This window comes from Rhynchophorus ferrugineus, unplaced genomic scaffold (assembly GCF_030347505.1).
Source record: "Rhynchophorus ferrugineus isolate W39M unplaced genomic scaffold, kcgeb_rfMv2 rfM4, whole genome shotgun sequence".
NCBI classification, from domain to species: Eukaryota; Metazoa; Arthropoda; class Insecta; order Coleoptera; family Curculionidae; genus Rhynchophorus; species Rhynchophorus ferrugineus.
This window is the reverse complement of record NW_027472583.1, coordinates 47,297,679-47,321,376: the sequence shown is the minus strand read 5'-3', so window position 1 is coordinate 47,321,376 and position 23,698 is coordinate 47,297,679. Positions and strand designations below refer to the sequence as shown.

General features: G+C 32.1%; 1 protein-coding gene across 3 annotated transcripts; it reads right to left on the bottom strand.

The window, feature by feature from the left end:
• Window positions 1-338: 338 nt before the first annotated feature.
• Syt14 (Synaptotagmin 14) lies at window positions 339-21,743 on the bottom strand. 3 transcript variants are annotated; one of them, XM_076402160.1, is made up of 9 exons: window positions 21,565-21,743; window positions 20,420-20,641; window positions 7,261-7,531; window positions 7,116-7,200; window positions 6,802-7,059; window positions 6,636-6,744; window positions 4,756-4,913; window positions 2,432-2,737; window positions 339-2,370 (listed from the first exon to the last, which is right to left on the bottom strand). In XM_076402160.1, exons 1-9 carry the CDS (start codon window positions 21,596-21,598, stop codon window positions 2,170-2,172), a joined length of 1,644 nt encoding a protein of 547 aa, XP_076258275.1. In that variant the 5' UTR covers window positions 21,599-21,743; the 3' UTR covers window positions 339-2,169. The 3 variants fall into 3 exon arrangements, with proteins under 3 accessions (XP_076258275.1, XP_076258274.1, XP_076258276.1); XM_076402159.1 differs by having other exon boundaries at window positions 665-2,370; window positions 4,735-4,913; XM_076402161.1 differs by lacking the exons at window positions 20,420-20,641; window positions 21,565-21,743 and adding an exon at window positions 12,686-12,801 and having other exon boundaries at window positions 665-2,370; window positions 4,735-4,913.
• Between the last annotated feature and the right edge of the window lie 1,955 nt (window positions 21,744-23,698).

Genomic DNA, 23,698 nt, shown 5'->3' with positions numbered 1-23,698 from the left:
AATTTAAATGAAATTATGATTTTACTAGATAAGTGGTAAAAGGTCACAAATTGATTAATATTTGTAATGTATATGCGTAAATTCATTTTGTTGGACGTGTCTGTAATTCAAATAAGAATTGTTTTCTGTGTTGCCTATTTAAAGATTTTTTTAGGGATATAAGGCTAGAGTGGCGCTGTAAAATAAATAACTTTGTAAGTATGCAACTTGTTATCACTTGTTAAATGCCATAAAAACAATACCAAGGCATTTCAAGTTACTTTCTCATGAATTAATAAATGATATAAATATCTAGCAATAAATGGGAAAAATGACAATGTAGAAAAATAAAACAACTGTTCACTGTAAGACAATAATAAATTTATTTTGTACAAAAAGTATCAAGACATCTTGTCAGATAATTTAATGGTATTTAAAAGTGTGCATATTTGTGAATGTAGCTGTGCATAACTGATACGCATACTTGTTTTGTTTTAGTATTTGATAAAAAAATGGACAACGTACAAAATTCTCTCACTATTTACCTTATTCACTTACAAAATAGAAAGGCATTTTTTTTTCTCAATCATATAAAAACTCTATTTAGGGTCAGGTATGATGAGTAATATTTAAAAGACAAAAATGCTTTTTTTCGGTTTTTCAGTTTTTAACGCTTATTTGGATATTTTTCTTTTTATATAGTTTTATTTACATGGTCCACATATAAAGTTCATAAGGGGTATCGAAAGATGGTGCACAAGTATTTTAAAAGGGGAATAGTGCTTGGAACATTTAGCTTATTATTAGGTAACGAAATATGTTTGCAACAATTTTAAACAATCATTTAGTGCTTGTAAAATAACAGAAAATCTGAGTATGACATTTTAGGGCAAGTCGTTGAAAAATCGACCGACAAAAGGAACAAGCTCAGAAAACATCAAAAATTTGTCTTGTTTTGGCCCACTTTTCAACGATTTCATCCTGACTCTTTTTCAATCACCCCCTCCAAATCCTAGCCTAAAATTTTAGTTATCCAAAAGTTGAACGTTAATTTTTTTTTTGAGAACACGGGGACTAGCCCCAAAAAGCTTGTTCATTTCGTTAGACATGAGTTATATGATTCATTCACTATTAACAAACAGTTTCGAAACAATTAAAACAGATGGATATGATTTCGATTTAGTTTCTCACTTTTTCAACTACACAATCTTAATCCTATTTCTGCCCGATGATGAATAGGTATATAAGAAATTACGAGACGTTGTCACCCTGTCGGCTTTCAAATTTTTCTATAAAAATTGTCAAGAAACAATCGGGGGGAAACGGTCCCCCTTTTTCAAAGAGCAACCTAATAAAAATAGTTCATTTTTGATATCAGACTCCCTCGTTATAGAGGGGATCATTATAATGATCAACAATAACAAACGTATCACATACCTTACAAGCTAAAAAAGTAGGTCTAGAGAAAAATGTTTTGTTTTGTGATAAGTGTATAAGTATTTTCCTCTTTTTCCATTTCATTTTCATTATAATCTAGTGCCGTATATATTTGTATAATAAAAAAAACGATATTAAAAAACTATCTAAGTATTATTTTATATAAGTTTTTTTATACAAATTCACTTAGCTCGACGCATTTGCATTATACACATAGAAAAAGACAAATATATATAATTGTGCGATTATTTTCTTATAAACATTTAAGATTCTTCATTTTTTTTAATTTAAAGATAACACAGAATATAGTTTAGGATAAGAAGATAACATATCATAAAATATTATCACTTTTTAAGGTAGTAAAGCTACTTGAAGAGTTCCACTACCTTATATTCTTTTTTCATATATCCATTTCAGTTCTTTTTTATAAATGTTTTTTTCCTTCTTTCTTAAAGCGATGCCCTTTTTGTTCCTTTATGTTTGGCATTCAAGAAATCTTTTCAAATTATTGGTCGTTAAAATCTTTTTAGATGTAATTCTGGCAAAGCTGAAGAGAATTAAGAGTATCGCATTCATAGATTTGTTGTTGAGTGCCTTACACTTTGTAGGAACGTTTCGAATGCTACAATGTGAACTCATGATCGTAATACTGTGAAAAACACGAAATATAAATATAAAAATATATAAACACGCATAAAATTACTAGTGTTCATCCTCCTCTTCTATCAGCCGTCGTAGCAGGCCACTCCATCGCTATGACTGTACCAGTACATGCCAACGACAGATCTGTTCTTGTTGGAATTCCTTCATATCCATCCAGTGAGCTAGTTCTTCGGCTCCGCTAGAATTCAAGCCTAAACTGAACCAACCCACCATCTCCTTCTTCTTGGTGACTCCTTTTCGATTATACACTGATACCATTAAAGTTACGTCTGCCAGTTGAAACAAGGCCACCTAGACAATGAGTACATTTAAGGATATTAGTATAATATTTCTGGGTCAACATTTCAGATACCTGGAACACAAATGTTTCTTTGAACAATGGATTTGGTTGTCCTCTTCTTATCGTTGTCTTGCTATGGGCCAGTTCCTGACCAGTGCTACTGACCAAATTCAGTTTCACGTAGGTGTCAGGCGCTCTATTGAGAGCCAGGTTGCGGAAATGTGACCCTTTTACCACCTCTGCGCTCAATCTGCCGGTGATGGCATTATAGCAAAGCCCCAAGAGCAATTCAGGGACTCCTCCGTGCTGCATCGAATGCGTTGAACCGGTGCTATCTGATCGTGCTAAACTCATCAGGTCACCAGCGCATCCGCTTAACTGTAAAAAAATATGTTTGACTTTTCTTTTGGTATGAGACACTTTTTTTCGGTGAATCCAAAGTTATATTGTTTTTTTCTTTTTTTTTTGAAAGATTTTTGTCATATTAATATTCAGTACAGTTGCAATACAATAAAAATATTTCAAATGAAAATCCCAGAAGCCTAACACTTAATTGTATCAATATTTAGATCTATAACGCATTTTACTAGTAAGAACGAGCCCCCATTACCTTTACATCTCCATTCAATGACTTTGAACAGAGATGTAATCTGTTCCTGACTGATTATTTATTAGCTTCAGCATTTTCAACCTAATTAATCACAAGCCAATTAACCTTTGCCTCTCATTATATCAATGTTTAAAACACGTAACAACCGGACGACTTTTGCAGGCTGAGTCGGTTATATGTTCAAATGTATCAGACAGCATTGTGTCTTTATTAACTAGAATAAAATGAGAAGGAAAACATGGTCTAAAATTAAGACAAATCAAACCGAATCAGCTTACAAAAGTCGCCCGGTTGTCAAATGTCTGGAAAATTATTCAAAACATTAGTGATAATAACATGTTACAAACCGACAAACGTTATTTTGGTGCATTGTTTGGTTCTTGTATAATTAACTGTAGTTTAAGTTCTTCGATAATATATGCATTAGATGTATTATATTTAATAACATTATTTTTGTTTTGTTATTTTCTTACATCAAAATATTATTATACGTCAAAGCCAAAATAAACTAAAACTCAAGAGTTGATGCGACGTTTTTATGTCATAAATTTACATGACGTGAGTTCACTGCTATTTTGGATAGACTATAGTTCAAGTCAGGTCATCTAAATTGATGACGTCAAAACATCGCAATGTTGCCGCATTACCTTTAATTTTTAGTTCATTTTGGCTTCGATATGTAACAAAATTCTAATCTAAATAAAATAGTGAAACAAAAATATGATATAAACAAAAATGTTAAAATCCTTGTTGTTCATAGCTATTAAGAGTATCAAAGAATTGGTTTCAAATATTGAGACGAATGGACAAAATGAAAATGATCAATTGACGGGGAATTACACAAGTAGAAGAAGACCAAACTACAGATATATAGAGGAGATTATTATAAACTTATTAACCAAAGGAATAACATTTTGTTAGGTCAACGTGACACGAATATGCCTATGGAGTTATAGTAATTAGTAATTTTATTTAAAACAAGACCTATACAAATAGGAAAGTACTAGAAGGCATCTACCATAATTTAGAGAAAATAGCTCTTAAGTATTTGTGTTGTTTCAGAAATGCTTTTTTTTTCAAAGATGGCCAACTCGTGTACCAGCAATGGAACAGACTCAAGGGAAAACACCTGTAAAAGTTTAGATTATTTACAGAATATGTCCAAAATACTGGAAATGTTTTTTTTTCCATTTTTCTCTTTAACTTTTGTAATTTCAATAAAAATAAATATCAATGTTTTTATACATATTGATGTTTTTCAATCGATATTTATCTTACATCGATACATTTGGTGCGATGTTAATGGCTAATGGCTTCATTATTTTTAATCAATATAAATCAAAATCAGTAATAATAAGCAGCGATTGAAAATGTATCAAAACAAGCAAAAAACTACAGCGTTTGACGGGTAATAACCTATAATTATTATCACTAATGTTTTTAAGAATTTTGCGGACGTTTCGCAACCAGGCGAATTTTGTAGGTTGATTCGGTTACATGTTCGAACGTATCATACAGCATTGTATCTCTTTTTAACTAGAATAAAATGAGAAGGTAAATATTATCTGATTTTGAAACGAATTTACAAATTGCAATATGCAATACATCCGATATCGTGTTGGTGTGAGTTCACTGTTATTTTGAATAGACTATATATTATATTTTGTTTTTTAATAAAATTATGTTTGCAGGTTATCCTTCTACTGTATCTACTGTGCAGTAGACAACACGAACACACACAGAAGAAAGAGAAAAATTACGATACCTGTAGCAGATTTTCACATACCGTTGTGTTACATCTAGACTCCATCGTAAGCCAGAAGTTGTTCTCTAGTTCTAGATTGATGTTGGCGAAACTAATGACAGCTTCGCCTATCAATCGTTCCCTTCTCATTCGTTCGCAGCCGTAGAGTCGTAGCCTTATTCCCATTGAATTGACGTCCTCTAAAAATTAATATTGAATATATAAGAATATATGGTGAATTAAAATAATGTAAATATATTTGTAATAGTAAAGCAGTAATAATTTTTCTGTTATAGGGGTATAATATATAATTGGGTTTTTGTCATTTTCTGGTTTCTGAGATATGTTTTGATGTCCTGGGAATAATTCAGCTTTTCATCATTGCTTCGAACCGATTCATTTTGATCATTTTTAATAGGCGATACTTAAATAATTGGTCTTTAAAATCTCCGAGTTGCTTTCAATAACGATTTTCCGGGCTTAATTCACTTACATATTTTTTGAAGCAACTCTATTTATATTCTTGAATATTTTGGTTTGTCTGATTACTTATTCTATTAAATATTGTTTTGTCTATAGCATTTCTGGTTCTATACCGTGCCCGCTTTTCGCTTTTCTTTTATCAATTCGGTTTTATCAAACTGTAAATAGAAATGAATTTTTAAATTTTAGATTCTATGATTCATGTAAAGATTTCAAAGAGGCAGCTATTATTTGGTTGTTATAAATTTTATCGAACTCTTCGTACTCATCTTAGATACCATTTTTTAGTTGTTCATCTTATAATGGAATAAAATCGTTGCAAAAGCCTGTAATAATTAGAGGAAAGTAACTAAATATGGGCTAGTGATTTAGTATTGGCTAGAAATTTGGAAATTGGAAAGACGTAGCAAGCGACAGTCTTTTGTTGCATCCATTCGCCTTAATATCGCAATCACTTTACTTCCTCTAGGTAGTAGGATAAGATGTAAAGATGTAGGATGATAAGTAAAATAGAATATCTTCTTTCGAGAAAAATTGGAGCTAAACAGTGAAACAATATATTTTATTTATAAGTTATAAGTTTAATTTTAAGTTTTGCGGTTGATTAATTGTTTGTATGATTTATAACGTATGACTTGTAAAGTACAAGGTCAGGTTTATTTCGATGAATAATTTCAAATATCGCTATCACTATGGTCCTAAATATGAGCTAGCCCATATTCAGGTACTAGCATTTAGATGACTAGACATGCTTGTTGCGTTGGCTCAGTGTGGCGCCGACAAAATCAAAAGAACTGAGGAAAAATTGAGATGTAAAACAAATGGTTAAATCCAAAAAAAAACTGGTTCGCGAAAAGAAAATGGAAAACCCTAAAAGCAGCAAAAATGTCCAAGTGCCAAGAACGATTTTTCAATGCTTAAGATTGAAAATTAAGCTTACTCCAGAAGAACGACTGTCACAACATTAGGCAGGAAAACAAGTGTTAGGTAAATGCGAGAAGAAAATGGAAAACCCTAAAAGCAGCAAAAATTTTCAAGTACCAAGAACGACTTTGCAATGTTTATTATGTATATATTTTATTTTAAAATGTTTTTTTTGGTTTAAAAATTTAAGTTTGATTTTATAATTTTTAGTAAGTTCACATTTATAGTCCATATTTGAGTAACTGTTCCATCTTTAGCATATATTTCTCCATTTTGTTTAATGCTCAATGTTGATACAATAGTTTATCAAGGGAAACATAAAGATATTACTGTGTTATCTAAAAATATATAACTGATTAATATTAAGTTAATAAAATGGCAGCCCATATTTAGTCACTTTCCTCTATTTGAAGAGATAACATATGATATATTTTACTAATATGTAGACCAATTTTTGTGAATAATAATGTGTGCCAACAGATCTAATTTCTTATACCTATTATAAATTATCTTACCAGGATTTACTCTGTGCAAGAGAAAACTTTCCATGTACTGGGGATTCTCTCCTGACCGAATTTTGGTTTTGTGCTTCTGTTTTTTACTAGGCAATAATATCAACCGCACCTATAGATAAGATATTAAATTCGTACATCAGTACATAATGGAGAAAATATTACCAACCTGGGTGTGTGTGGGTTGACCGCGATCTCTACTGGGAATGTTCCTGGCTTGTAAAACGTGCACAGTCATTTTCCTCATGGGAGCGTCATAGAGCAAGGCTACCTCCAGATGCCCACACCTACTTACTAATCTATCACCTTCGGTGTCGTACCGGTCAGTAGTATGTTGGCCTCCTTCTACATTACAGGCAACAGTGTTACCATTTAAAGCAACATCAGCAGTTCTTTCATCGCATTCTGAATGCATTACAACTATACACTACAAATAAAAGATTGTTATAACATTATTGATAATATATTGAAGGGAATTATTACGTCTCCATTTCTGTTTAAGTCATTACAGTTATCTATATTCTCATAAATTTGGTTATCAATTTTACTTTCTCGTAACTCAGGAGTTCTGGAAACAAAAATTAAAATTTAATCAAGACCCATATAATGACATTTTCGATTCACTAACCTTTTTAAAGCTTCATTAACCTCGGCGGTCACCTTTGTAGATGGCAACACCTGATGTTTTTCTCCGATTGAACTCGTCGTTGAGCTGCAACAGGAGCTGTTGCTGCTCATGCCGACTTTGCCTTTCTCCACCAGGGATATTAAGTCGTGACGTAACGGTAGGAAATGGTTGGTGTTGCTGAGGGCGGGAGTCTCCGAGTTCTGGCGACTTCTCGGACATCCTACCTCAGACTCCGAACTCGAATCACCACCATCAAATGAAAATGTTTTAACTGAAAATATAATTAAATTCGTTAAGTTAGTAAATATTTACAGTTAGAAATATTATTACAGTTAATATTATATTATAATTTTACAGTTATAAATATTATGTAAAATGTATATGGGTTGTCAAGAAAGTGGTTATTATGTTAGAGAAGTGTTGTGTTATTAAAAGTAGTAGTTAAGTTCGTCATTAGTCAGTGTTTCCATCTTTTTGAATTCGGATAATTTTTAAAAGTATTTGAAATGCTGTGGATAAATCACGTTAGACAAAAAGCACTGCAGATCAAGTCATAATAAAAGAATTGACACTTGTTAATATTGAAATATAGATTTTTAATTAAAAAAGGCTTTCTTTAGGCTTCCTAAAGTGTTGTGTTATTAAAAGTAGTAGTTAAGTTCGTCATTAGTCACTGTTTCCATCTTCTTGAATTCGTATAATTTTTAAAAGCATTTGAAATGCTGTGGATAAATCATGTTTGACAAAAAGCACTGCAGATTAACTCAACATAAAAGAATTGACACTTGTTAATATTGAAATATAGATTTTTAATTAAAAAAGGCTTTCTTTAGGCTTCCGAAAGTGTTGTGTTATTAAAAGTAGTAATTAAGTTCGTCATTAGTCACTGTTTCCATCTTTTTGAATTCGTATAATTTTAAAAGCATTTGAAATGCTGTGGATAAATCACGTTAGACAAAAAGCACTGCAGATCAAACTCAAAATCAAATTACTGCACTGGTTTGTCAGAAAATACTCCCAACTTGATCTGAAATAAAAGAGATTGGTTTGTCAGTCAATTGTAAAGCCTCTTTGGACTTATGGGGTTGTCATAAGTAATCCAACAACATCAAAACAAATCAGGAATTTGAAACGACCCAAACCAATTGAACTTGTAGTGTACAAGTGTTTAATTTTAAATTTAGCTTAAGTATACCACACTACTTATCCCACACGCGATTTGTTTGTAGTATATGTAGAGAAAGTACAAGTGACGGTCACCAAGACCTACAAATGCACTAGAGACTGCAATACAGCTTAATAGCTCCAAATTTGTTCAAGTTAATTTAGCGTTGCGGCAAAATGACATTAACTACTCAAGTAGAATCAGTATCAATATACTAAAGTATATCGGTATTAATCTCGATGGTGGGTTACATTGAAAACATCTTGTTAGACAAGAAGCAGAGCAGATCAGACTCAAAACTAAATAACTCTACTGGTTAGTTGGAATATACTCTCAACTTGGCCTAAACTCAAAGAGTCTGGTTTAGTTTTTCGGTTAATTACCAATTCTTATCGCTACGTAACCGACGAAAAAGTGCACGATGACCTCAAAATCAAACGGATCTACGGAGTATGTTAAGGAGTATACACTAATATTCACCAATTCCGCTCACATTTTTTGCTGTTGTAGCTGTGGTAGCGCTGCTTCTCTTATAAAAAATAAACAACATGAATGTTAAATACATATATACATATACACACTATAACTTTGATATTATTTTCAGAGCACTGGAAATTATATAAATTTGAACATATAATTCTTTTCGCATATCGCACTTACTACGTTTTCATATTATTTAACATGAATAAACTTATGTTCCTTAGCAATCTACAAAATTAATGTTACTAATTATGCTTTAGACGCGTATTGTCTGTAATCCAGAAAAAATGCAAATATAAAATTAGCAAAAAAATAACACCTAACCACCACTCGTAAACAACAACGCATGGGTGCTAGCATTGGAATGATAGGCAGGAATGCAGGAAATTTAGAAATATTTGGGAATGCGCAAGATTATGGAATCGGTGAAGATTACTGCATGCGGAAATAAGTTTACTGAACACAAGTTCACAACACACAGGAAATCAGAAGATAGAAGCGAACCAAACCACAGTATACAAGGTGAACACATGTTAGTCTTAACTTTAGCTTGATTAGTTTATTTTATTTTAATTTGTTATATATTTGTGTAAACACTCATCTTGCTCGTATATTAATGCAAGCACAACATAACAATAGCAATAATTTTATAAATTAAGATTGTTTTAAGCGTATGTAATGTAAGATGGAATATAAAAAAATGATATGATATTCAGTCAAACCTCAGATAATCATTCGGGAAACTGTCTCGTGAATACTTCGAAAGGGTATGCCTCTCCGTTTAAGTGTTTGCTAGTCGGTATTCATGAATTTTGAGGCATCTAAGCAAAATATTACAATATAAACATATCTTCTAAAAGTTCTAATTAGTTCTTTATCACTTCAGATATTTTAAACTTTGATTTATTTGTGTGAATGTTGTTTTCGACACAACATGATTGCTGTAAATGTTTATTAAACTTTTTATATAATAAACATCTTTCTCAGAAATCCTCGAACCAGTAGTCAGATCATCAAAATAGTTGTAAAAAGCTACAAATAACAGTTTAATTTTCAGGGTATTCAACAAGTGATTTTACAGTTTTTTCCTTATAACTTCCGTCAACTTCAATACACTTATTCCAGCTAACCATAATTTATGAATAGTACTGTAGTGATTTTCCATAAAGTCTACAAAATTCTGGACTTTAACCCCGAATAATATAGATATAATAAGTCACAAGTAGCTAAATCTGGTGAATAAATTGGATGTTGAAATAATCCGTACGTTTTATCGAGGAATTTGTTATGTAAACCGGATTTTTATTAACGAATTCTTGCTCCCAATTGATTCGAAAGGTTAGAATGACATTATGAATGTATTTTGTATTAACGACTAACAAAATATATTTTGAATTGCAAGAAACCAATTCGAACATTTCTTTGGATTATTTCTGAACACGAATTCGCACGAAATCAAAGAACTAGCTTCACATCACTTCCTAGTCTTTTATTTTGATTCAAGATCACTACGGTATGCCCAAGTCTCAGTTATGGTGAAGAAATAACGGAGAAAATCTTTTTAAAAGCCCAATGTTTTTTGTTTCATTGTTAGTCGTGTTTTCATTCACATACATTTTGGTTATCATTGTTTCTTATAAAATGACAATGAATTTTTAGTTCCACAATTAACGAACGGATAATGTTGCTCAAACTTATTGAATAACATGGTAAACACACTCTATATTGTTTTACGTTATATCTCTTACGTTTTCGATTTTTTCTGGCAACATAGCCGTGTTAATAAAATGATACAGTTTAATTCATTTCTTCCAAATTTAACAATTTATTAATTTAAACAAGTGATATTCAACATGCACCACATGTGTACGCTGGATATCCATTTCGGTTTTCAAAGTATTCTTTTGTATCAAATTTGCTATTGTTATCATTTTTCAATTGATGAAGCATAGCAATGATGGTTTCATTTCTTTTCAACTGATTGTTGAACTCGTCAAATGCGAAGCATAATTTTGTCACTATGTATAGCGAATAAACAAAATAATATGAATACCATGCAACAACTAGTAAACACACTCCATATTGTTTTACGTTACATCTCTTACGTTTTCGGTTTTTTCTGGCAACATAGCCGTGTTAATAAAATGATACAGTTTAATTCATTTCTTCCAAATTTAACAATTTATTAATTTAAACAAGTGATATTCAACATGTACCACATGTGTACGCTGTATATCCATTTCGGTTGTCAAAGTATTCTTTTGTAGCAAACTTGCTATTGTTATCATTTTTTAATTGATGAAGCATAGCAATGATGGTTTCATTTCTTTTCAACTGATTGTTGAACTCATCAAATGCGAAGCATAATTTTGTCACTATGTATAGCGAATAAACAAAATAATATGAATACCATGCAACATTGCATCCGTGTAAATAATGGCACATATATAAACACGGCACGTATGTGTTACGCAGTTTACATGCAAAGTTTTGTAGGTTATATGTTATTGTATTAAAACAAGCATTCGGTGAAAAATGTTAATGACCGTTTAACATTGGACAAGCAATAGCGTCCAGGGTAATGAAGCATACACAAAATATGTCATGTAAAACGTCATCAACGAAGAAGAATAGTGGGCAAAACCTAAAAATAACAGACAGAGACAGTTGCTGACAGCAGAACTCAACACTCACTACAGTAGTATAGTCCCGATAAAAGCAGTACGACGGAAGCTCCACAGAGCTGATATTCATGAAAGGGCTGCGATTACGAAACCTTTTATAAGGGAAGCCAACGCTAAGCTGCAAAAGAAGTGGTGCAATGATCATAAAACCTAGATACTTGATAAATGGAATAATGTATATTGTTCGATAAATCATTCTACACATTGTTCTCTACAAATGGACAAAAGAACGCCAAAAGGTACAGGACTGTAGGACTGTATAAGCGTCCTATTCAACTGGTCATCTCATTTACATCCGGATTAGAGCGTATGATTAACTCAATATCCTCAATCATGAGGTTCTTATTCTGGCTAGCATATTATGGCCGCCAAACATTGCCATATTTTAAGATGATAATGCGCCCATACGCGCACAGCCCAAATGGTTCAGTCTTGGTTTGAGGAACACCAGAATATTACCAAACATCTTCCCTGGCAGCACCATCGCCAGATCTCAACATAATTGAAATGTTATAGGAAGTTAGCAGAAAGTAAGAGGATAGATTTCCATCTTTAATATCATTAAAAGAATTGGTGGATGTTTTCGTAGAAAAATAGGACAACACTCCGTTGGAACTATTCAGACCCCCGCGAAGAATTACAGTTACTTTAAAAACAAATGGTGGCTCAATACCTAATATTCATATTATTTTGTCCAACCCCTGTATATTCCGCTATGACGTCAATAATTCTTCATGCCTAACTCATAGTTTCAGATGATATATTAAATCAATTTTTCATCGCCAGTCACAATATGTTACAGAAAATAATTCCATCTTTTTCTGTCAAGCAAAATATCCCCCAATGTTAAAATGATTTGCAATGATATTTTCAGTAAATTCATGAGAAATGTTTATATGAAATAATTTGAACTTTTTTAATAGTCTAATTATTGGCATCACTTGTCGATACATATACAAATTAGCTATATGTAAATTTTATGACAATAACCCGTAAAATACAGACGCAAACAACAATAAAGTCAACATTAATTCTGAGAAAAAACAGAACCGAACGAATCTGAAAATATTATTTTGAAACTGGGGAAAAAACTTACGATATCTGATAAGATAACAAAGTCCGCATTGTGACTGTCGCAGCGCGAACAGCCGTACTAAGCGATGCATGGTTTATTAGGTCATTAAAAATGTACAGTACCTCGAAAAAAAGCGAGGCGAGACAAACTATTGATTAAAACTCTGAATAAAGAAAGAAAAAACAGACTTTTAACATAAATTAAACAACACTACCGAGGCAAGGTCAACTGGAAATGTGTCCATTTCCTTTTTGTATCGATAAACGGACTGGCTATGTTTGGATAGGACCGTTTTTTTCTGTACTGTTACGTCCACATATAGGGTGTTCGATAATAGAAAACATTTAATAGCTAAATGAGTCATAATTTACATATTTATTAAATGTATTACGTTTCAATATCAAGTTTAATATTAACCGTCGGTATTAACTCGTTTAAAAAGTCACATGGGTGGTGGTTGAAAAAGAAATGTACTGCACTGAAAACAGAATATGAAACATAGAAAAAATCGCTTACCCAAGGAGAAACGCCTTAATATGGCGTATGTCAAAAAAGGAAATAGAACGAACTGTGAAAACTAAAACAGAAATTGCATGACGTAAAGAAAGATCTAGGAAGTATCATCAGAAATTGATACAGGAGTGGCAAGGAGGGTTTAGGGAGAGAAGATATAGGGAGAGGGAGAAAATTTTGGGAAAAATGGATTAGATCTTGATACTAAAAATGAGCCAGAACATAAATTATGGGTTCCAGGTTGAGTATTCCAAGCAAATTAACTAAACTAATGAAAGTGAAAGAGCCGAGCTGTTGTGTCGCAACAATATTAGATGTTAGTAAATCTTATATGTTTATTCATAGTTTTTATTATATTGTATATTGCTTACAAAAAAGTTGTATATGTTATTCCTATATTAGAGAAATAAAAAAATAACGCAGAATAAAACACATCTTACAAATTTATCCTCCAGAGGTTCCAAAATAATCCGAATTGATTGAATAAAGTGATTCAGCGCGATATCCCCTTAGAATCCATAACGAGTGTGATCAGAATGTGATGTGAACAGATCACTTACTGAAGCGATCTTCTACATGTCAGGATAGTTATATTATATAACGGAAATCATATAATAACATTTGTTGCCCATGGGCAGATTGTTGAAGTTCTAAGAGATTAATAAAAAAAATCTTACAAATTCTAGAGAAACGCGGATACTGTTATAGCCTATTTTATTAATGTGTATCGCATAGTTAGCTGAGAGTATACAGCGAACCAAAATCCCACTTTTTTATCCAGAACACTAAACCACTATCATAAACTCGAGGGAGAAGAACCGCGAATAAAAACTAATGTATGTTAACTTTCTAATCTGGACTAATTTCGTGGTTCCAACGAACCAACGTTCCGTGGAACCAACGTTCGTGGTGAAATAACTAGTTGGGAGTGAAAAACCACCAGTCTTTGGTCTGACAGTATCTTCGTACCATCATTACGCTCAGTAAGCCATCGAAATCAACATTAATATATAGAGCAATTCAGAAACAAGAAGGCCCTCGTCACTAAGCTAACAAGAAAGCGTCTAGGTGTGTGCGAAGCCTGCAGCTTGTCACTTAAACTCTTCGTATCTATATAAAATCATCGCCGCCAACCTGTATTATTATATCTACGTTCAAGTGATATTATTTCATTAATGTAATTTAATTTAAGTTATTTGCTTAATAAATATTTTAAATTAACTTAATATTGTAAATTTATTTTATATTTATGACGTCATTGTGTAGCAATGTTGCCGCATCAGCTTAGAATTTTTATTTACAACGTTTGCCGGTTTATAATCTGTAATTATTACCAGTAATATTTTAAGGAAGTTTAGCAATATACTGCACTACTGCCAATCCAATGTTTAATTGAACGGGCTATACACTTGCATTTTTGCAATACAATACTCTTTCTACACGAGGATAGAATCGTCAATAGTTTTTTCATAGGAGTTAAAAATGTTATTTAATCTAGTTCTGAAATGTTCTTAGAATAACCAGCTGCATAGACAAGAAATAATATATTAGAGAAAAAAAATAAAATTATAAAATTTATGAAATATAAAAGTAACTAGGAAATACAATGAAGATAAAACAAAATATCTAGTGATGAGACAAGAAACATTGGGCAGAATTGTGCGGAGCAACGGATTACAATTTAAAGAAACCAAAACACTTTGAATATTTGGGACTAACAACAAAATGAGTAAAGAAATATAAAGAGGAATATAAAAGCAAGTGCATGTAAGTGCCTTTGGTGGGATCAGAAAAAGTGATCTTCGATAAATTACTAGATCAAATAAAACTGTAACCAGGTATTGTTACCGACTATAGTTGAAATTGACACAGTGCGCCTGAATGGTGGACTGAGGAACAAGTGCTAAATATTCAGAAAAATAGTTGCAAATTATTTTTCAGTAAGACAACACTTGCCTACATGCACCAAAATCGATAAAAATATTTAAGAGCATTCCAATGGGAGGTCCAAATAGACTAGACTATAGCACGTGCAGTATTTCTCAGATGTTGCTCCGTTCTATTTAGTTCACTGTTTAATATTGACAAAAAGTTCTACACACGGATTTAAACTAAACAGGATATTCAAGTTTTGCTTAAATTATGTTTTATAAAAAGTCGCTATCAATTAATTGCAGCATATAATAATATCTAAATGATACACCAATTGACGTTATTTGTCTGGGAATTATAATCGATACTGTTATAATCAGTCGACACAATAAACGATTATTAATCATTTTTGGATCTTTTTTTAACACCAATATGCTGAATAGCTGTTCTGTTTTTTTTCTTCAAGTGTATATAGTAATTATTAACAGAAATTAGATAAATGAGATCAATAAACTGTAAACTACATTTTACTATTTCACTAAGGACAACAAAAGGACAAGTTTCAAACAAAATTTGGAATGTAAAAGGAACTTGGATTATTTTGGAATATTGGAATATTCCTGGGTTATCTCTCAATTGCTAAGAAAATCAACAAGAATTGTTGTTGTGGATGGACTTATGGACTAATTGGATGTTGCAGATTCATGAAAAAGGCATAAGTTACAGATGAAAAAATATTTTTTTTATTAAGATAAGGTAGCCTCTAACATAGTAAAAATAAAAACCTTTCAATATCTAGTTTAACAAACAGATAATTTAGTTACAATTTTAATTAAACTTGCTAATAGTTATCATCTTTCTAAGTACATATTTTTCAATAAAAAATGAATAATTTTCAAAGTCATTAATTCTTAGAATTTTTCATCAAACCATAATTCTGCCTAAAGATAATGTCTAAATATGGATAGATAGGTGTGCTACCAATGGAAAACAATGGAATTGAAAGAACGATTTCTAGTAGATAGATAATACAAATAGGACATTCCAGTAAAGACTTAACCCCAATATATGAGTTCCAATATTTACTTTTTATCATTCTTTAGTATAAATAAATATGTATTGAGAAAAATTGATAAAAATCGGCACGGATAGTATGCAAAATAGCATATTGTACAGTATCAGACTTTCAGTTGACATTAATTAATCGACCTCAACAGTGATGATTTCATTTAGTTTTACTTTGTCGTAGAATAACACCTGATAGATATTTTGTTTTGATAGCGATTGCAATTTTTAGAAATTAGAATTATTTTTATATAAATTTAAATAAATTTAATGCAATTCATTTTACTCATATTAATTGGATATTATAGTTTCACTAGGATGATAGCTTACAAATCTATGTAATTCTACCAAATACCCACTCTTACAGCAATAATTGACATTTTTTAATTGTTTACCATCATTATCAATCACATTTCGATATAAGATGTCCTCTATTATTAATGTACTTGCTTGGATACTTCGTATGTATTGTTCACAAACTATCTTTATTATATTATTCACAAACACTCTTTATCTTCTACTTTAAAATCGCCATTTCTTAGTTTGTTAAACCAGTATTAATTAAACATCTTTACATATTACAAAACTTATTTATTTTTAGTTCTGTTCTAAAGGACTAATCGAATGTACTTTATGTTTGGAATTGTGTGTAATAGTGATTTTCCATAGAGAACAGTGTAAAATCCGACAAGCAAAAGTTGTGTCTAGTTGATGAAATCTATCTTCCTACTGATTAAGAGTACTGTGTTCATTTTTAAGTCCCTAGCAAATGTGGGACCAACATCCTTAAATTTATAAGATATACAATATCTTCGACCTTTCATTACACTGAGAAGATAAAGGGTGGAACATATTATTACTATTATTCCAGTAGGAAAAAGAATTATTAATTAATTCTTTTGGATCTAATTAACGATTTATAGTAAAAATAAAAGGTCTAATTTATATACTAGTTCATTGGTTGATTAACAGCCCCTCCAATCACCGGATAAGATCTAGCATCAGTTTATCCAGTACTTATTGCCATTTGTAATAAATATTTGTATTAATTTTCTTCTTTAATACTTTACTTTCGGTCTATTTTCAATTTCATAGCAATGTGACAAACGTTAATACACTACATCAGTCCTCTATTATCTTTTGATTGGACATTAATAATCTAGATTTTATTTTCTTTGAATTAAAAAATGTTTAATACAACTAGATAACTAGGCAAATAAAAATTTATATTCAAATATGTGACGCTATCTGCGGTAAAAAACCGCGATATTTAGATAAACTTATGGTTATTACATATTTATTAATTATTTCAATACAAATGCAACATATAAATATATATCCCACAAATGAGATGGGAGGGTTTTTCAAATTGAGGTCCGATATGTTATTAATTTAAATTAATATAATTTCTAATATAATAGCTTTTAATAGTATATTTTATTTTTAATTGTCCGTTATTGCATATACGAGGGCAGTTTAATAATGTAATAATTTCTCTCATAGTAACTTTAAATACATCACTGCTGCCCTCAATTACTATTACTATTACTATTAATATACAATAGACTATTGTGAGACAACCATTGATAGCACAGAAACTTTCGAATTAAAAAAAATGGAAAAAAGCTGATTAAGTATTTTAAGGTATTTTGCATAAATTAAACATCCCCGAAAATGAGCTGACTGACTGAGTTTGTAGCTCATCTTATCGCATCTGAGTGGGTATATCGTATTTTATATGAATATTTGGCTATGAAAAAGAGTGTGGCTTCTTCAAATTCTTAAAATAAGTATTTGGCGATATTCAGCCTGAAACCGAACGAGTTTTTACAACATTTCGAACGTGGATACATCACAAAACACCAGAGACCAAGGCATAATGAAATAAACTGGATTTGTCCGAGTGAATATGTATCAAAGAGAGTAAAGTTTTTAGGATGCAAGCGGTGTCATTCATATCGACTTGAAAAGACTAAAACGATCACTGGCAAATATTATACCAAACTTTTGGACAGATTTGAAACAAAAACGATCGCATTTAACGAAGAAAAAGTGTTGTTTCATCAACGCATCGTGACAAAAATCCATATGTTAGGCTACGAACTTTTACATCATCCAACATATATTCCAAATTTACCCCTACGTTTTATTTCCTGCGTCCAAATCTGAAGAAATAGCGAGTTGTTAGAAATTTGGGTGGAATGAAGAGGCCATCAAATAAATGCTTAATTTAAGGGTGATTTTCTTAAATATATTATTTGGAAGGTATTAAAAAATTGGGAAGACGCTGCACTAAAGGTATTAAAAAGATTATGTTGATTATGCAGATTATGTTATTATAGAAATAGAATGCTTTTTGCTGAAGAAATATCATTTACCTAAAAATCACTGACAAGCAAAATTCAATTTGATCGAATATTTAACTTAACGATTATTAAAAGTCATCTGATGTAGGTAATAGATAAAGATTCAATAAATCTGCTCTCATTGTGAAATTTATCAACAAATTTTGGTGAACGAGTTTTGTTTTTGAAACAAAATATTTATAACAGGTCAACCAGAGTGAAAAGTCCTACCAGAGTAAAACACATTTTTTTGGCAAAATTAGTTTTTTTTATTCAACATAATTCCCTTCAAGGGTGATACACTAATTATAGCGACCCTCCAACTTTTCGATACCATTTTTGTAGTACTGTTTGCCTTTGCTTCAAAATTGGCCTCAGTTTTGGCGATCACCTCTTCATTCGACGAACATTTATTCTCAGCAAGCATTCTTTTGAGATCAGAAAACAGGAAATGACTGTCGATTGGACTTCTGAGTGAAATGATGGAGTTTTGTTTTTTCCATTATATATTTCCATGTTTATTCCATTGTCACATATCGACGCAAAAACTTGGGTTTATTACGCTTGATCATCTTCAAACACTGCTCCGAATCATCAACTCGTCGTTATTTTGGCCAAAAGTGAGCTCGCGCGGCACCCACTTTGTACAGAGATTTCTCATACCCAAATATTCGTGAATGATATGTTGTACATTTTCAGTTGTTATCTTTGGAATGTCTGCTAGTTTATTCAATTTCAATTTACGGTCATTCAAAATCATTTTGTGGATTTTTTAAATGTTTTCCTTGGTAACAACCTCTTTTGGTCGTCCACTGCCCATTGTCTTTGGTGCTCATTTCACCACGTCTAAACTTAGCATACCAATCCTTGATGGTTGATAAAGTAAGTGATGGTGTCTCAGTAAAATATTCGTCTATCCTAAGATGAAAAAGTTAAAAAATAAGTTCCGTCAAATAGGTTACACATTCAATAAACCAACACTGGCATATCATCTACTCCATACCAGATCATACTGAATGTATATTAGACATTATTATATTATTATATATAGTATACTCGTATATATAGTATATTCGTATGAGTATACTATGTCTATCCACTGATAAAATAAGGTAAGACCATGCTATGTAGTATATCTGAGTAATAGTATAAGCTACGAAAGAAATGATATACGGTTATGAAACCTGAACATTTGATTACTAGAAAAATAAAGTATATTGAACGGCAACAGTATGGTTTGCAGCTAGTTCTTTCTTATTACTTGCGGGAGGTTCTTACAATGACTAGCATATTGCGGTCAAAAACTGCTATTATGGTACACACAGCCAAAAATGTTAACTCTTGGTTTGGGAAATCTCGCCGTCCCCAGATTTCTAAATAACCGAATCATTGTGGGAAGTTTCTCATCAAAGAATGAGGAGTAGACTGCCATCTTCGATATTATTAAAGCAATAGAAGGACGTTTTGGTACGATAATGGGACGACAATCCATTCGTAACTATACAGACGCTCTAAGAACCCATTACGCGAAAAATTGTAGCTATCAAAAAACCAAATAGTGGCTCAACGGTTTAGTAATAATTAAATATTGCGTATATGTCAAGTGTTATGTGCGAGTAGATTATTTTGTCTATCTCCTGTAAATATTGTATAATATATCCATAGCATTGTAAAATTAGGAATATTAAAATCATGTACTTCTTATTTTCTTTTTTATTATTGTTAACCAAACGAAGTATTAGTAAACCAATATACAAAAAAATGCGATAACATTTCATTATTTTATTTCAAAATTAACTAATCAAAAGCTACGTTTTTGTTTCTTATTAGTTAAGTTTTTTAACATAATAGACAAGTAGACATAATAATAAAATTAACTTTGCGAAAATAGTTTGTATTGTATAAAAATATTTTGACAACATTATTTCCGCATTGTGAATGCCTAGAAACTTAAACTCACCTAGTTTATTCTTGGACGTTGGATTGGACACGGTGGAGACATGTGATACTAGGGGATTGGGCACAGACCTGGAAGTGATCGGTGGGCAAGCTTCATCGCAACAGCTCAAGGTCACACCACGTACTGTACCCCACCACCAACCCTTGTTCTTGATGTAGAGAAGGAATACCAAGAGAACGGCACCCAATCCAGCGCAAGCTGCCAATAAAGTTCCATCGTTCCCTGTCAGATAAATATCAATTAAATTAAATAATAAAATATATCTACATAGTATCAATACAGCGATAAAAAACCTTTGATGTATATTCAAGGACTAAAATGCATGGCATAAGACAATGACTAATAATTTCAAATCAGTAACAGAACTGGATGAGATGAGAGACGTACTCACTACACATCAGTGGATAGGTTTTTAATTACTAAAAATTAAATATTACATAGAGGTGTTAAGTGAGGTTTGAAACTTAATATTAAGGAATAAATGCAGTGATGAAAAGTCCAAGAGATTGACGCCACTAAAATCAATATAGCAACAACAAAAAATATCAAAAAAACCCAAAGAAAACAACGTAAAAAATTGTTGCCGGTAGTTTCTTCAAGCACGCCTCCTCACTTTCACTTCAGCCCACACAAAATCGTGCTGAATACGGTCCATACACGTGTCGAGTTGCTATTGATCGACCAACCACTGCTTCGCCCCATATATCCGAAAGCATCAGGTTGCTATGACCCACCACTCGTCCAAACATTATTCGTCACCATATAACGAATGTCCTTTAGAAAAATCCTCCATATTTCTGTTAAGACAAGGTCAAGCCCTAATCTACCCGCATGGCACGAAAAAACAAAACGGAATTCTTTTGTTTTGATGCCGTGACGGTAATAACAAAAAACAAAGAAACGAAACTCGCTTTTTCGATTTACATGAATGTGAATGTGCAACTGAGGGTGCATTCAGTGCAAACAAAAGGGCATCGGAGAGCGAAGAGTGGGGATAAAATATCGACAACTGGGTCATTGTCTATCCATTCATAAAATCGGCCAACATTGAATATTGTTTATTAATTTGATTTAGTTCAATTATAATGTTTACGTATGTCTAACAGAAAAAAAATTGTTTTCGAAAAAAATTTAAAAAAATATACCTGAAATAAGACCTTGTTCAGAAACTAACACCATCTCCCTTTAGGTACTGGCACCCCCGAGCCCCACCATATCACCACTGACAATCACAAATACACCAACACTGAAACTCCGGGAAGAATAATAAACAGGTCCAAAAAAATTTAAAATAAAAAAACTTCGTATTAATCGTCGATTTTTGTTCAGCTGCTGGTGTCGCAGTTCTGAAACTGATGTTGCGTCTTTGGTGCCGCGGCGCCCTCTAGACAACGTCGAAAGGTCCTTGCAAGGACTCGGACTCGTCCTGCGTTGTTGCGTATTGGGAAAGGACATGCGGGTCGAAGCAGGCGTTGAGGAATTTGTGGGTAAGGTAGGTCTGCGAGATTGGTCCACGACGTTTCGACTGTGCGCTGCTAGAGGGCGGCGCAAACAGTAATATTTCCTAAAACATCCGACGGTTTCCGATAATTAAACGGTCTATAATTCGGTGGAGTTTAATAATTTGAACGATAAAATAAGGGCAAAATGCGATATCATGTCTGTAGCTATAAACACGTGACCCAAGGGAGTTCCTTGCCGTTGTCCCATAAAGATATAGCGTCGATGTTTATCACAAGAGATAATTGCCAGTTTTAACGCTATGACGCAGGTAAAAATTTTTAAAAATTAATTGTGTAATAAAATTATTTTTTCATCATAGCCCTAATTTTTACTACCGGGGTAAATTACATAATACATTTTACTTCCTTTCTAACAGTAATAAAAATCATTGCCCTTGTGTAATATTTAATACTATACAAATTTAATACGAGACAGTAACATTTTCCAGAACTACTGCAGAACTATTTTCATGTTATTTTATTTACTAGGTCATCTAGTATGACCCGATGAACTTCATATCATATACTTCTATATTGCAAATTTTCTTCGATAATAGTAATGGCCACACTGACAAGTGCTTTTTCAGGTCTTATAACGATATTATAACTGTCAGATGACATCCGATCCAATGCTGTTTTGAACATTTTCAATAGCGTTGGGAACTATCGACTGAAAACAGTCGAAACAGTCGATAGTCAAAAAATTAGCAATGTGAAATGCACGGTTCGACTGTTTTTTTTTGAATTCGTGGTGCCAGACAAAGATGTACGAATCCTTTACAGTATAAATTGTGAGAGAGGAAAGGACGGAGATAATTGCTTGGAGCAGTTAATTTTATGTGTTTATATTTTCCAACGGTACGGTACGTAAAATAATTACTGAATACTATTTATATGCAATTAATAATTTCATTTTATAGGAAGTATAATAACTTTTATATTTGAATGTTCTGTGGATCTGTAAAAAGGAATGGAATTTTTCGATGGATTAGAATAATACCCCACAAATGTTTTGCTATTTTTAAATAATATACTATAATAAATATATACAAAATAATACAATTTAAACAAAACCTAAAAACTGAACATGTACAATAACCATAAATACTAAATAAAAATTAAACATATACCTAATCATAGAAAAAAAAATCCATGACATAATTAAAAATGATCGCACAATAATTACTAGAGCTTTTTCAAATAAATTAAATGCTTTATTTGTTATTGAACTCAAATATTTTTTAACAAAAATCAATAGAGTAATCGAAATATTACCTATTATTGCCATAAAAACAGTCAAAAGTATTGTACTATTTATCATTCACAATTTTGATGTTTTTATTCGATGCTGCTATATTAATATACAATATATTGTTGCTTACCAACCAAACTACCTCTTTCACTATGGAAAACCTTGGAATGATGTCCTGACGAACAATTCGGCTTTCGCACTCACCATTTATCCGTTCATTAGGCCACCCTTCTGGCCGTACACGATCACGCTCTTAACCAACGAAAAATGCTTGTAGCAGTCCTCCTAGGCCTAACCAAAGCTTTTGGCAAGGTCTGGCACAACGGTTTGACCGCAAGATGCGTGTGGCTAGACCTCCCAGAAGACCTAACCGCTCTCATCCAGTCCCATGTATCGGACAGATCTTTCCTGGTCAAGATCAGGAAAACACTTTCCAGTCGAATACAAATCGACACTGGCGTACCTCAAGGCTCCCCACTGCTCCTAGCCTTATTTAACCTCAGCCTTTATTTCAGATCTGCCGAG

What these genes read in the sequence shown, in the direction of transcription:
- Syt14 (XM_076402159.1), bottom strand. Translation starts at nt 21,598, where the DNA reads ATGGTGTTAGTTTCTGAACAAGGTCTTATTTCAG. An exon ending in ACTTAAACAGAAATGGAGAC is followed by an intron (nt 7,060 to 7,115) that starts GTAATAATTCCC and finishes TTTTATTTGTAG; the next exon opens with TGTATAGTTGTAATGCATTC. An exon ending in AAGAAACATTTGTGTTCCAG is followed by an intron (nt 2,371 to 2,431) that starts GTATCTGAAATG and finishes CTCATTGTCTAG; the next exon opens with GTGGCCTTGTTTCAACTGGC.